Source organism: Phoenix dactylifera, chromosome 6 (assembly GCF_051530095.1).
Source record: "Phoenix dactylifera cultivar Ajwa chromosome 6, Ajwa_hap1_PhDact_Kaust_v1.1, whole genome shotgun sequence".
Classification (NCBI taxonomy): Eukaryota; Viridiplantae; Streptophyta; class Magnoliopsida; order Arecales; family Arecaceae; genus Phoenix; species Phoenix dactylifera.
The window spans coordinates 3940520-3956757 of NC_143195.1; the positions used below are offsets into that span (position 1 = coordinate 3940520).

The 16238-nt window shown below is 41.7% G+C and overlaps 1 protein-coding gene across 1 annotated transcript; it reads left to right on the top strand.

Annotated features, from left to right (window-relative positions):
* The first annotated feature begins 13864 nt into the window (after nt 1–13864).
* LOC148703072 (uncharacterized) lies at nt 13865–14671 on the top strand. The gene is made up of 2 exons (XM_088724194.1): nt 13865–14003; nt 14382–14671. The coding sequence occupies exons 1-2, from the start codon at nt 13865–13867 to the stop codon at nt 14669–14671; spliced, it is 429 nt and encodes a 142-aa protein (XP_088580320.1).
* The last annotated feature ends 1567 nt before the right edge of the window (nt 14672–16238 follow it).

Here is a 16238-nt window from a genome sequence, read left to right on the forward strand (position 1 = left end):
TCGGGATGGATTCCTTCCATCCCGCTACCACACGTGCGTTGCACGTGAGGCCAAAATGTGGGACTGGGCCAGTCAAGTAGACCGGGCCCAGTTCCAGGGTCTCACATTCCCCTCTGCTAAAAAAAAATTTGTCCCCGAAATTTGCGTACCTACAGTTTTGAAAAGTTGAGGGTATTTCTACTTCATCTCATCTTCTAGTTCCCATGTAGCTTCTCTTTCTGTATGATGGCTCCACTGCACTTTGACATAAGGTATAACACGATGTCTCAAAACTTGATCTTTTCTGTCCACTATCCGCACTGGATGCTCCTTATATGATAGATCTTCTCTAACTTGTAAAGGCTTAAGCTTCGTGACATTACTTGGGTCTGGTATATATTTCTTCAATATCGAGACATGTAAAACATCGTGTACACCAGCCAGAGAAGGCGGCAGGGCAAGTCTGTAAGCCACCTTACCAATTCTTTCCAAGATCTCGAATGGAACAACAAATCTGGGATTCAATTTCCTCGAATTCCGAATCATGAAACTCCCTTTGTAGGTGATATTTTAAAAAATATATGGTCACCAACTTGAAATTCTAATTCTCGTCTTCTATTATCCGCATAACTCTTTTGTCTACTTTGTGCAGTCCGAAGGCGATCTTTGATTAGCTGAATTTTCTCATCTGTCTGTTGTACAAGTTCAGGGCCCAACAATCTTCGTTCACCAATATCATCCCAACAAATTTGCGAACGACATTTTCTTCCGTATAAGGCTTCATAAAGCGCCATCTGTATGCTACTCTGATAACTATTGTTATATGCAAATTCTATCAAAGGTAGATGCTCATCCCAAGAACCCTTCATATCTATGATGCAAGCTCTCAACATGTCCTCAAGAATCTGAATGGTCCTCTCAGACTGACCATCGATCTGGGGGTGAAAGGCAGTACTAAAACATAACTTTGTCCCCAAAGCCTTATGCAAGCTTTTCCAAAATTGAGATACAAATCTAGCATCTCGATCAGACACAATGAATACTGGAATACCATGTGAAAGTGTGCGTGCAGAGGGTTAAGCATGAATTTCAAAAAATTTTATGCGGAAAGAATGGGTTAAACATTTTAACCCAAAACATGCTTAATATTTTAGATATTTTTAACTCTGGTACCAGTCGAAGACAGTTTTCAACTGCACATCGCATGTGGCGCGGGCTCAGTCCTAATACATAGGGTGACACCCGCACGTGCCTATCAAAGCACTCATCACATGAGTCCCCAGGTGGAGAGCCACGCTTCGTCACACGATCACGCGTGAGAGTTTTCGGAAATCGGATAGTCTCCACTAATCCTTTGCTTTGACACCAAATATCACAAAGCTCTCAGATCCCGAGGATTGTGTGATTCAAATAAATATGCATAAATCACAACTTCTTGTGATTTGAAGATTGAGATCATATCTCAACCATAAAAGAGATCAGATCTCTTACCTTTAGAAGGAGATTCCTTCAAGGATGCTTCGCAGTCGCACAAGCGTCCGGCTTCGATGACTCGTCCACGCGAAGCTCCGGAATGATCAGCATCCCGGGGAGTGCTAGCTCGCAGGGAGGCAGAAGGTTGGCTGAAAGGAAGAAGAAGAAAGAAGATGGACCTTCATAGCATAAGAACTCCTTCTTGGGCTTTCACCTTTAGAGCTTCTCTCTCCTCTCACTCTCTTTCTCTGGTGCTCTTGATCTTAAGAAGAAGAAAGAGGGGTGGCCTATTTATAGGCCAAGAAGAAGGTGAGGTGTCCCTATAAGGTGTCCTGCCAGGACACATGTCACACATGCAAAGAAAAGAGGTGTCTTGCTCCGCCACGTGTCATGCATGCAAAGGGATGAGGTGGCCTGAAGGGCGATGTCATGGATGACCTCATGAGGAAGATGAGGTCATGGATGACATCAGGAGGAGTGTGAGGTGTCCAGGCCCGCCACATGTCACACATGGAAGCAAAAGAGGTGTCCTGCTCCACCACGTGTCACGCAAGCAAAGGGGTGAGGTAGCCGGAATGTGGGTCCTGCATACAATATGTGGGTCCCATAAATGCAGGACGTGGGTCCCATATATAGTATGTGGGTCCCACCTAGGCAGGACGTGGGTTCCACAAAGAGAAGGGAGTCCTAGTCATATTAGGATCATAATTGATTTTAATCCAATTTGACTCAAGGCAAATCTGATTTGGTTGGGGGCAAATTAGATATTTTCACCAAACCAATTTTGGTGTCAATTACGATTTTACCAATTTCAAATCATATTTAAATTTGGTCAAGCCCAATCTCTATTACTCAATCAAATTAAGTCTAATCAGTGATCCAATCACCAATTAACTTTTTCAAGCAACAATTGCTTAGGGCAATCGGTCAATCACATTGACTATTTTACCTTTAGACGATTCTCAATCGTCAATCAGCCATTTGATCAATCTAGAAACTTCTAAGCGTGTGACCTCACAGGTTCGAACCTAAGCCGGTAGTACAAGAACACTTCCTGCACTAATTGAAGTAACCATCTAGCAATGGGACCCGACGATCGGATAGGCCGAATAGATGCAAAGCAACATTCTGGAACCTATGGACTATGGTTTCCGCATAATTCATCCTCTTGACCAGAAAATGCCCAAGGTGGGTTCAGAGTCTGTCTACCCTGAAACGATCTATCCGAAAATATGTTTCAATTCAATAAGTCAAGTGATAGTGATCTGATTTTTCCTGGCCAGGGCACTACTTAATTGAAAATACAAGGCATTCATCCTTATTTCTAAGGGAGGTCAATCCCATCTTGATCTGCAACTGACTACCACAAGTACTTGACTAAACCCAGAAACCTTCCATCGCTGGATTAGAAATCTAGGTAGTCCGGCACCAAAGTACAATGAGTTGCTTGCAAGCCACCGGTTGCAATCTCAGGTCTAAAGGATACATATACCTATATCCACTCGGAACAACTCTTGACAAGAGAGAGTCTGTCAATTGGTCACGTTCAGTGAACGTACACTACCATTCACCTGTATACCATACTAGTATCTCTATACTCTTTGGTTTGGAAGACAACCAACAAATATGATACACAATGACCTACGCCCGATGATACTATCGTCCTGTTAATAGTATATCATACGGTCATGAACATTTAAGGACCTGTGTGACAAAATCATATTTCATTACACAAAGCAGTCCTAAGGACTTCATCACATCGGAGTTTGTGAAGATGTTCTAGTGATGAATAAATACCATGTTATTTATAATTGATTCAAATACATTTACAATCAACAATTGATTGAATTTAGGATACAATTTCTAACAACTCCCACTTAAACTAAAGCCAATTGGTACAATATCGTATACCTATCTTCAAGTAATGATGGTCAAACTCCTTTAAACTGAGGGCCTTAGTGAAGGGGTCGGCTAAGTTATCCTTTCCGTCAATCTTTTGAAGATCAACATCACCTCGTTCTACTATCTCACGAACAAGGTGATACCGGCGCAGAATATGCTTGGTGCGCTGGTGTGCCTTTGGTTCCTTAGCTTGAGAGATGGCCCCAGTGCTATCACAGTATAGTGGGACTGGTTCATCAGCGGAGGGTGCAACTTCTAGCTCAGCAATGAACTTCCGTAGCTACACAGCTTCCTTCGCCTCGCACACAGAGTTTGCTATAGTAGTATGCTTGGAACTCTTCCAACAGACAGCCCCACCATATAGGGTAAAAACAAATCCAGACACACTCTTGTTATCATCACGATCTGACTGGAAACTGGAATCAGTATATCCCATAAGTTTCAAGTTAGAATCTCCATAGACCAGCCACTAATTCTTAGTATTTCTCAAATACTTGAGGATAGATTTTACAATGGTCCAGTGGCTCTCTCCTGGGTCAGACTGGTGCCTATTCACTATCCCTAACGAGTGTGCCACATCCGGTCGTGTACATATCATGGTGTACATGATGGACCCCACAGCCGAAGCATAGGAAATCCGATGCATACGGTCTCTCTCTAGCGGAGTTGTCGGACAATCTCTTTTAGAGAGGAAAATTTCAGAAGCTATCGGAAGATAACCCTTCTTGGAATTTGTCATGCTGAACCTTTTCAGCATGGTTTTAATGTTCATGGATTGGGACAGACCGAGCAACCTCCTAGATCTATCTCTATAGATCTTCATCCCAAGGATGTAGGATGCTTCTCCCAAATCCTTCATGGAGAATTGTGATGAAAGCCACATAACATAGTTCTAGCCATTTCCTCTAGAGTTCTATTTTTCCTCTTCACAACTCCATTTTGTTGTGGTGTCCTAGGTGCAGAAAAATTATGGGTTATCCCCTTTTTACTACAAAATTCCTCAAACGACTGATTTTCGAATTCGGTACCATGGTCACTTCTAATAGCTATTACTGAGGTATCTTTAGCATTGGTTACTTCTTTATGGAATTTCTTAAAAACAGAAAATGCTTGATCCTTATGTGCTAGGAACATGACCCATGTGTACCTAGAATAATCATCTACAATAACTAGACCATATTTATTTCCACCTAGGCTTGTTGTTCTAGTTGGTCCGAATAGGTCCATGTGTAATAATTCTAGAGGCCTAGAGGTAGAGACACATTTTATGGATTTAAATGAGTTCCTAGATTATTTGCCAAATTGACATGCTTCACATATTTTGTTCTTTTCAAATTTTAATTTTGGCAAACCTATCACGGAATCTCTTTTAACTAGTTTAGTTATTGTGTCCATGCTTGCATGACCTAACTTACGGTGCCACAACCAACTAGCATCATTATCCTTAGTTTCATTAACAACTAGACATTGGTTATGTTTTGCAAGATCTTCAAGGTCTACAACATATACATTTCCTCGTCTAATTCCTTTAAAAACTAAACTATTATCATTAGGGTTTGTTATAATGCATAGTGATGGTTTAAACATAACATCATACCCTTTATCACATAATTGACTAATGCTTAATAAGTTATGCTTAAGACCATCAACATATCTAACATTATCAATATAAGTAGAAGGGGTGATTTGAACTTTACCAATACCAATGATGTGACCTTGGTTGTTGTCTCCAAAAGTCACAGCACATCCCTTCTTAGCTTCAAGGGTGAAAAATTGATCCTTGTCACCCGTCATGTGTCTTGAGCAGCCACTGTCCAAGTACCAGCAGTTTTTGTTGACCTTGGCTGCAAGACACTCCTACACAAGTAGATCATATAATCTTAGGTACCCAAGTTTTCTTGGATCCTTCATGGTTAGTCAAGTTGGTTCCTTTTGGAACCCATACCCTTTTAATTTTTCTTTTTGTTTTACTTTTCCTATAGTCACATACATTTGCCTTATGTCCTATAGTCCCACAACAAAAGCAGGTTATTTTCTTAGTTTTAGTTTCTCCAGCTTTAACAAAGAAGTTGCTAAGAAGTTTTTATTTATTTCTTGGTTTATACCCTAAACCCGCTTTATTAAATACTGCTCGTTGACTATTGAGTATCATATTAAACTTTTCAGAGCTATATGTAAATTTTTCAACTAAGAGTTTGTATTTGTTAAGTTCTTTAGTTAGTGTTTGATTTTCTGCTTTTAGATCATTAAGTTCTTTTGTGAGATCCTTATTTAAGATTAGTTTATGTTTTTTAAGTTCTGAAAATTCCTTAGTTAGTTTTTCATTATCTTTAGTTAAGGTATTAGTCTTTTGAGTTAAAAGTTGGTTGCTTGTCTTAAGTTCTATATTTTCTTTGGTGATTAAATCCTTATCCTTAACTAATTTATCGTATTTATGTAGGTATGATTGATTAGCGGTTTTTAGTTCTTTATTCTTAAGATTTATGGCCTTATATTCTATCATTAATTCATTAAATGCATCATAAAGTTCATCAAAAGAAAAATCAAGATGCGATTCGGAAGTTACCTCATTTTCATTGGCCATGAAGCAGAAATTGGCCTTTTCTTCTTGTTCATCATCCGATGAAGAGGATGATGAGTCGGAGTCGGATAGTGTTGTGACAAGAGCCTTCTTTTTCTTGTACTTGCTCCCCTTTTTCAGTAAAGGGCACTCAGCTCTTATGTGACCCGGCTTCTTGCACTCGTAACACCCAATCCCCTCATTTTCCCTTTCCTTACCTTTGTCCTTGCGGTAGGAATTAGAGGGGCCTCTCCTTTGATGATAGGACTTCTTGTGGTTGATGAATTTTCTGAATTTGCGCACAAGAAGTGCCTCACCATCATCTTCCTCATGTTCTTCTTCTTCACTGCTTCTACTGCAAGATAAGTCCTTGTTAGATGAAGTAGATTTTAGAGCTATTACCTTTTTCTTATGGGAGGACTCTTCCTCGTTGTGTTGTTTCATGGTTAGCTCGTGCGTCATTAGGGATCTAAGAAGCTCCTCAAGTGGTAATTTGTTCAGGTCCTTGGCTTCTTGGATTGCGGTCACTTTAGCTTCCCATGACCTTGGTAGACACCGAAGGATTTTTCCTGACAAGCTCACTGTTAGTATAGTTCTTGCCAAGGCTTTTTAGGCCATTGACAATGTCAGTAAACCTAGTAAACATGCATGTAATTGTTTCATTAGAATCCATTTTAAATAGTTCATATTTATGAACCAAAATATTTATTTTGGATTCTTTGACTTGATTCGTGCCCTCATGGGTCACTTCAAGTCTGTCCCAAATCTCTTTTGCAGAATTGCAAGTAGAGACCCTATTGAATTCATTTCTATCTAAGGCACAATAAAGCACATTCATAGCTTTAGAGTTTAGTTGTGCCTTTCTCATGTCATGTTCATCCCAATCCTTTTCTAGTTTGGGTACCGTGACACCCTCTACATATATGGATGGGATGTATGGCCCATTTACTACAATGGTCCACATCTCATAGTCTTGGGCTTGGATGAATATTCTCATCCTAGCCTTCCAATATGAGTAGTCGGATCCATTAAAGAATGGGGGTCTTTGGGTGGACTGACCCTCAATGTGGGAAGATCCAAATGGGGTTGTCATTTTGATCTTTTACTCTTGGGTGAAAGAGTTTAGGCTCTGATACCACTTGTTGCCCAGATAGACAACCCAAGAGGGGGGGGGGGTGAATTGGGTTTTAAAATAATTTGGATATTTAAAACGTTGTGGATGACTAATTAAAACTATTGCAAGTTGTTTAATTAAATGCTATGTGCTGTGAGTGATAAGAGAGGAAGAAGAAGAGAGACAATCAAACACAAATACCAAGTTTTATAGTGGTTCGGAGCTAACCCTTGCTCCTACGTCCACTCCCCAAGTCTCACTTGGGAATTCATTATAACCCCCTTGGATTACAGCCGGTTGTTTTCCAAGCTCACAACCAAACTTGTTGTTTTACGAGCTCACAATGAACTCGGTCGGTTTTCCCAGGCTCACCGACTAGAACCACCCCGATTGTTTTTCCGGGATCACAATCAAACCCTTACACACGTTGGTTTTAATAACTAGGCTCACCAACTAACCTCTATACCCTTGATTCAATCCTCCGATTGAATCAAGCAAATACAAGTTGTAAATAGAATAGACAAACAGAAAAACAAGCTTCTCAAAAGCAGATGAAAGACAATATAATCTAAAAGGAGTTTAGAAGCCCTCAAACGCTTTTAAGTTGGAGAAAAGAAATGGCTTCTTAAACTTCGGTCTCCTCTTGAATGTGTAGTCGACTTGAATGCAGGAGGAGCTTCTTTAATTGCTGGGAAGATGTAGGTGGATGCAGTAAATGCAGATCTTCCCTTTTTCTCATTGAAGAACAAGTTGCAGAGTTGAATGCTTGAATACTTGGAGTGGAATGGTTGTTCTCTACCTTGCTACAGTCCACTGTGGCTATTTAAACCAACCCCCACGGAAACTAGCCGTTAGAGAGCTTTTTCTGCCCGTTCTGCACACTCTGTACAGTCTGACAATGTGTCCGTTGGTGGGTTGGAGTCGACTCGCGCGATCAGGAGTCGACTCGTCTGTAGCGGGAGTCGACTCATACTTTTCCGGAGTCGACTCTGCAACTGTTCCAGATTTGAATTAAAGTTGCCTTCGCGACTGGGAGTCGACTCGTCTTGACCCAGAGTCGACTCGCCAACTTCTGGAGCTGACTTGGCTTTCTCGGAGTCGGCTCATCCCATGAAGTCCGTGGACGTATTTTTGAATTTGGTCCACTCGAGTCGACTCGACTGTCCTGGGAGTCGACTCGGCGCTCAGAGCCCGAACTCCCTATCTTCTGTCTTTTGGCTCGTCCAGTCTTGGAGTCGACTCGAGCTTCCTCGGAGTCGACTCGGCTCTCAGTTTCCGAAACTTGGTCTTCTGCCCTTTTGATGTGAAGCTGCCTTGGAGTCGACTCTAGCTGTCTGAGAGTCGACTCGAATCTCAGAGGCAGTAACTTGGTCTTCTGTCTTCTTTGTGGTCGCGGAGTCTCGGAGTCGACTCACGTAATGCGGGAGTCGACTCGAATCTCAGAGTCCAGAATCTGCCCTCTGACTTTTTCTTTGTGTACTGCTGAGAGTCGACTCTTGCTGTCTTTGGAGTCGACCTGCCAACCATCGGAGTCGACTCGCGTTCCACTGGAGTCGACTCGAATCTCAGACCCGTAAACTGCTCTCTGACTTTTTCTTTGTATTCCTCTTGGAGTCGACTCTTACTACCCTGGAGTCGACTCGGTGAACATCGGAGTCGACTCGCACACTTCGGGAGTCGACTCGTTGACAGGTTCTGAGTTGAAGCTTTCTGTTCGTCTGTCTGTTCTCAGTCGGAGTCGACTCGTACTGATCCGGAGTCGACTCGAGCTCGTGCCAGTGAACTTGATACGCTTGGAGTCGACTCGTGATACTCTGGAGTCGACTCGAGTCTCAGACTTTGGTTCAAGCTGACATCTTAACTTATCCAAAAATTATGAACCAAGTCTTGAGACACTTAGACAAGATTTTCACTGAAACACTTAATTGAATTCATTAGTAAACAAGAAATATACTCAAATGCTTTGAGCTCATCAAAATCAAATAGGATTTTAATCAATCACTCCACATGATACCACTTAAGTTGTCATGCCATCGGCCCGAGATCGCAAGCTGGGGTGTCGCGCCAACCGCCGCACACCCGTAGGAAACTCTCCTCACGAGCATGCAAGACATTTTAACTAAATATCTCAATATATAAAATAATTGAACTAAATAAATGCAATCTTATTCCATTGACTAACTCAAGTCATAAAGTCTCACAGTTCTAAATACGCAGCGGAACAATAATTTAGCAACATACAAACTTAGTACATAAAATAGCAAAACCTTGCAATGTTCAGCAAAATGTCCAAAATAATAGATCAACTTAAATAACCATAATCTAAGATAACTTGTGACACAATCCTTCTAGTCGCTCTTCCATTTTGGAACCCCAATAGACTAGTTCTGGAAATCTGTAAAATAACAAAAAATTGTATAATGAGCTAAACATCCCAGTAAGTAATGAACATTCTAGCTAGATAAATCAAGCAATAATATCTAGAAAACAAATATATATACAGTTCCAAGGTATAAGTCAAATATTTTTTAAATTCTTAAGAGTCTTTTTACGGTTTCGAGATTCTTTCACATATTCAATTTATCTTGTCGATCCTGGACTATGACCACATGTTCCCTATGGCAGGGTCACTAACACCGACTAATCTTCTTCGGTGAGTCCTTCAGGACAGTCAATTACCAACGTATTTGCCCCCATTGGAGAGGTCCTCAACATAGCCAGATTAAAATTCAATTAGTTCTCTATTTCATATTTCAGTCATGAAAACATGCAATGTCAAAACCAAATATCGTTCATATCTTAATTTCTTTCAATTTATCAGATTCAACTCCACAGCCCGGAACCATGACCACTTGTTTCCAGTGGTAGGGTCATATCACCAACTAATCTTCTTGCGGTACTAACGTATTAGCCTCCATTGGCAGGGTCCTCAACATAGCCTGACTGCGAGTCTGAATCTATTTCATGTTGTTATCTTTTCTCACATTATATTTATTGTTCCAAACCGAAAGGTACAATGTCAGAGCAATCAAACACAATCCAAATCAGAAGCAAATACGTTCAATCAGAGTCATACAATATTCTAAAAATATGCATACAACCCATGCATCAAATTCGTAATCACGAATAATTTGATTCGTAAAATATATATAGTTTGCCGATAAATCTAGTAAAGAGGTCGCAATACTTACCTTGCAAACGCCATCCACAACAAATCTAATTAATTCTACAAATTTCTCGCAGAACCTAATATCCAAAAATCATATTCTTCTTTTAAAATTCATCACAACATATGTATACAAAAACTTAAATTTTAATATCCTTCCATGGCTGACCCTATAGAAATACCTAGCACCCCGAGTTTGGGTTCATACCAGTAAACCACCCCCTCTCTTTATTCATTTATTTTTTTTTCTTTTTTTTTTCCTTCTTCTTTCCTTTGACTTTTTCTTCTTTTCTTTTTCTTTTCTTTCCTTTCCAATTCTTTTTCTTTTCTTCTCTTCTTCTCCAGAAACTTCTCCCGACTTCTTTCTTCCTTCCCCCCTTTCTTTCTTCTTTCTTTTTCTTTCTCCTCGGTCGAGCCCACGGGCAGCCATGGTGGCCGGCCTCGGCGGTGGCAGGAGGCGGCGGAGCAAGCCCGACCACCTCCGCGGCTGGCGACGGCGAAAAAGGCGAACAACAAGAGCTTCCAGGCCCAATTTCGGGCGATCAGCCAGCTCAAAACCACCATACACCATGGGTAATCACCAAGCGAGGAGGAGGAGAAGGCTTACCTTAGCCCCGACGAAAGTCCGGTGGCTTTCTTTCTCTCCGGTGGCAAGGAAAAAGAAGACCCCCGTACCAAAGAAGACCGACCCAATGGCCCTCTCTCTCCCTCTCTTTTTCGGCAGCAACAAGAAGAAGAAGGAGCTCCAACCCAAGGGGAACTAGGGTACGGCGGCTCTACCTTGGGTGGCCTCAAAGGAAGGAGGAAGAAGCCCTAAAAATAGGGCTTCCTTCTTCTTCGGGATGGATTCCTTCCATCCCGTTGCACGTGAGGCCAAAACGTGGGACTGGGCCGGTCAAGTGGACTGGGCCTAGTTCCAGGGTCTCACATATTGAATTTTTCCAGAGAACGCGTCGATGGGAAAGAAAGATTTCCTAGCTAAATGTTGGAGGAGTGAGAAGCTCGAGAGGGGAAAAGGAGAGGGGGGGAATTGGGTCTGGGTGAAACTGTTTTAATTTTTATGGATTTTGGTAGGGGTAGGTGAGATTTCGGAGCTGAGGGTCAAATGGGGATCGCTTTCTCCTAGGAGGTTGCAGGCCTGCGGCTATGGCCCATGGGCCTAATAGATTATCTGGGTCTAGATCAGATCGAATCGGATTTTTTGATAAACAATGTAAAATTGACTTAAAAAAATGGGTTAGGTCGTATCAAATCTGGGTTGGGTCGGATTGAACCCGATCTGAAAAATAGAACGAGTCCAAATTTAAGACCCAACTGGCTCCGCGGGTCCTAACATTCGAGTCGGGTCGCGTCTAAGCGGGTCGGGTCAGGCCAAGTCACGGGTCAACCTGACCCATTTGCAGCCTTAATGAAGATAGAATCATTGGCATGCGGGTTTAGTTTAGAGTGGTACTCATCCCATTGCAGTGAGAAAATAATTTACTCCCAAGTGATCTTAGATCACCGATTTTCAAGATAATTATATTTTTGATAATTTAAGATTACCGCATTTGGCATGTTATGCCTCGCAACGCCATGCTCCACCTTTGCGAAAATCTCTGCAAAGCCTAAAATCCACTCTGCTGGCGCAACCCCCTATGCCCGTGGATAATGAACATTTCAACCTACTCATACAACAGGTGCAAGCTCTGACCGCAGCAATCCAGGGCTTACAACAGCAAGCTGCACCGTCAAAACTAGTTCAAATCCTCTGGATCATCTAGAGAGCTTCAAAGCTCTCATGATGTTGCACAAAGCTACCGGTACTGTGCTTTGCAAGGCCTTCCCTGTAACCCTTTGCAAGGCAGATTAATTTTGGTTTGCAGAGGTTTGGCCCGAATCCATCCACCCCTTCAAGTAGCTCGCCCACCTCTTCGCAGTGCGTTTAGGCCCATTTGGGAGAGATTTTAGAGGGCGAAAAAGCACTTTCTGGTCCTCCAAAAGTACTTTTGGATGAAAAAAGATGTTTGGTAAAAATTTTGGAAAGTTATTTTAGCTTTTCCAGAAAGCTGAAAATAGTTTTTTAGAAGAAGCTCCAAAATGGAGCTTTCCGAAAACGTTGTTTTCAGCTTTGTTAGAAAGCTATTTTTTGACCAAAACACCCCTATTTAAAAGTCCATTTTTTCTTCCAAAATCCTCCATGCCACCGCCTCTTGCTCTCTCACCTTTCCCTCTCTCTCTCCCTCTCTATCTCCTTCTTCTTCTCAATGTCGCCGCCCATTTCTTTTTCTTTTTTTTTTGGTGAAACCATGGCTGCCCACTGTGGTAGCCACCACGCCGCTCACCACCCATGGCCGGCGACCCCTCCGTAGGTCATCGCGACACCACCCGTGGCGCGCAGCCGGCCCGTGCAGCGATCGAGCTCGACCATGGGGTAGTCAGGCCTCTGCCAGTCGTGGGACCACAGTGTCCCAGTTGCGGGACCGGGGAGGCGAGCCGTAGCAAAAGCTCCCATGGTGGCCGGCCATGGGGTGCTCTTTTGGGCGGCAGCATCCGCCGGCAGCGACGTGCGCCCATGGTGGTGGCGAGCGAGCCGCCTTGGCTCTCTTCCGCTGAGACTGTTGTCGGCCAGCCATGGCGCCGCTGGTCTCACGGGAGGAGAAGAAAGGAGAAGAAGGGAAGAGAGGAAGGAAGGAGAAGAAGAGAAGAAAAAAAGAAAGGAAAAAGAAAAGAAAAGAAAAAGAAGGAAAGGAAAGAAAAAGAAGAAAAAGAAAAAAAAGAGAAGAAAAGAAAAAGAAAAAGAAAGAATAAATAAATAAATAAATAAATAAATAAATAAGGAGAAGAAGAGAAGAAAAAATAAAAGAAAAAGAAAAAAAAGAAGAAAAGGAAAGAAAAAGAATAAAAGGAAAGAAAACAAAAAGAAGAAAAAAAAGAAAAGAAAAATAAAAGAAAAAAATACATAAATAAATAAATAAATGCATAAATAAATATGTATATAAATGAACGAATAAATAAATAAATAAGATAATAAATAAATATATTTTAATAAAATAAAATGATATATAAATAAATAAATAAATAAAAATATTAATAATTATTTTACCAATTTTATCACCTAGCTAGAAAATTTGTCAGAGAGATAAATGGTCATCGAAATGGTGAAAAATGAATTTACACTAATAATTATAATATTTTATACATTTATTATTGTATTATACTATAAATATAATATTATATTACATTATATCTTAATACATTGATATGTTATGTTAAATAATTTAATATAATATTAAATTGTTATTCTATAGTACACAACGTTATAGTACTATAATAATATTATATTACATTAATATTATACTATATCATATATTTATGAATTAATACATATTATATTTTATTATACTTTGTTGTATAATACTAGAAATGTAGTTACCAAATAGTAAACAACTTTTTATAAAAGTTCTACTTCAGATAGCTCTACTTCCAATAGTCCTACTTCTAAAAGCTCTACTGCCAATAGCTCCCCCAAACAGGGTCTTAGTCTTTAGCTGAAGATAGCATCGTGGCTTAGACGTGCTGTTCGACATCAAGCAAAGGAAGAAAAAGTTCCTCAGATGCTATGTCAACCACATCAATGCAATGACACTGGAAGTCCGTGACCTAAATCAATTGGACGCAATGTCGGTCAATGAACAGCGGATTACGGTTGTCATGCCTCCTCTTCTTCTTGGAGAAGTGCTTCCCCACCGACTTTGCCAAAATGTTGGCACGAACTGATAAGTATGCCAATATGGAGGAAGCCATGGCCTCCTATCGCGAGTTCGCAGGTGAAAGAACTCCCTGAGGAGGCAAAAGAGGGCACGGGAGCAAGGCACGCTGAGGAATATTTCACCTCGGCATGAAAGAAGCCCAGCCATCCCAAGAGCCCTTCTCGAAAATTTAAAAGGTGCACCCCTCTCACTGCCCAGAGGATCTAGATCCTCATAGAGATTGAAGTCCAAGGCTACCTGTGCCTTCCGCATCAAATAAAGGCCCCAGCGACCAAGAGAGATAAGAAGACCAAAATCATAGCCATGACATTGAGGAGTCCCTCTAGCTCAATGATGAGATTGTGGCACTCATCTAACGTGGATGGTAAGACTGATACGTCCTTGCTTGACGTGATTGAGAAGTGCCTGCTTCAACCTCTATTCTACTTCTCCCAGAGCCGATCAACAATCATCCGACAGCTAGAGTCATCAACACAATTGATGGCGGTCCTACCGAGGTCCCAAGCACCTTGAGCAATCGAGCTCTTCAAGAAGCCGAAGCTGCCCCAAAGAGGCAGTGTACGGGAGATGTCAATTCCTTCTCCAACGCCGACCTGGGAGGAGTTCAAACTCCTCATGACAATGTTGTAGTCATTTCTCTTACCATTGGTGAATATGATGTAAAAAGAATACTTGTTGATAATGGAAGTTTAGCTGACATGTTGTTCTACAATGCTTTCCAATGAATGAAGTTGCCTATTGAACAACTCTGGAAGGTTAGTGCACCCCTAATCGGCTTCTCGGGAGATTCTGTCTCCATAGAGGGCATCATCAATCTATCGGTCACCATAGGGCAAGAGCCTCGAAATAACACTTTGAGGTTAGACTTTCTGGTGGTTCGAGTCTCCTTGGCATACAACACAATTTTGGGCCGACCTAGTTTGAATGATTTTTGAGCTATGGTATCTACCTACCACTTGCTTATGTGATTCCCCATAAGGAGAAGAGTGGGAGAAATCTGACGTGACTAGAAGAAAGCTTGTCAATGCTACATGACCACCCTCAAGAAAAAAAAAACCAACAGAAAATCTGTCGATAGAAGGACTGGACACAAGGGATGAACTAAAGGAGTAGCAAGGAGAATCGGCCAAAGAGTTGGTGCAGGTTCCCTTAAAAGAAGATGTGCCTGACCAAACTGTTCATATTAGCTCCAACTTAAGTGAAGAAACGAGCTGAAGTAATCAACTTTCTCCAAGCCAACATGGATGTCTTCACCTGGTCGGTTGCCAACATGCCAGGTGTAAGCTCCAGTTCATTAGCTCAACGTGGACCTAACTCACCGACCTGTATGACAGAAGAAGTGAAACTTTGCCGTAGAAAGACAACAAGTTATGGGCCAAGAAGTTGACAAACTCTTGGAGGTCGGCTTTATTCGCGAGATGAACTATCCTGATTAGTTGGCCAATGTTATACTTGTAAAAAAAATAACAAAAAATGGCGAATTTATATCAACTACACCTACCTGAATAAAGACTACCCAAAAGACAGCTTTCCACTTTCGATGATTGATTGGCTCATAGATGCAACCTCAGGGCACCAGCTATGACCTTCATGGATGCATTCTTTGGGTATAACCACATTCAAATGGCCCCCGAGGATAAGAAGAACATAGCCTTTCTTACCAATAAAAGCCTCTATTGCTACAAAGTAATGCCTTTTGACTTAAAGAATGTAGGGGCAACTTACCAGCGCCTCGACAACAAGATCAACAAGGAACAGATCGGCCAAAACATGGAGGTGTATGAGGATGATATGCTCGTGAAAAGCCAAGCCGCGGAGTAGCACATAGGAATGCTTTGCTTGTATTTAGCCATTTCTTCTTCTACTGTGAGTTCGATCCTGGCGCAAGAAGAAGAAAGATGCCCGAAACCAATATACTACACAAGTTGGATCCTGCAAGATACCGAGACCAGATATTTCTAGTTTGAGAAGGAGGTCTACGCTCGCATCATCTCAACTCAGAAACTCCGACCATATTTCCAAACCCATTCGTCACAATCCTGACCGACCAACCAGTGAGGCATATTGTAAAAAAGCCCAAAAATGCAAGTCGGTTGGCGAAGTGGGCAGTGGAGCATGGAGAATTTGACCTAGAGTACCAACCCCAGCCGTCCATCAAGGCACAAGTGTTTGTAGACTTTTTGGTGGAATGAACCAGCTTTGATGAAGATTCTGCCAAGCTTCCAAAAATGAAGACCACAGAGCGGCCGTGGATCCTACATGTAGACGGTTCATCAGGCCCACGGGGCAATG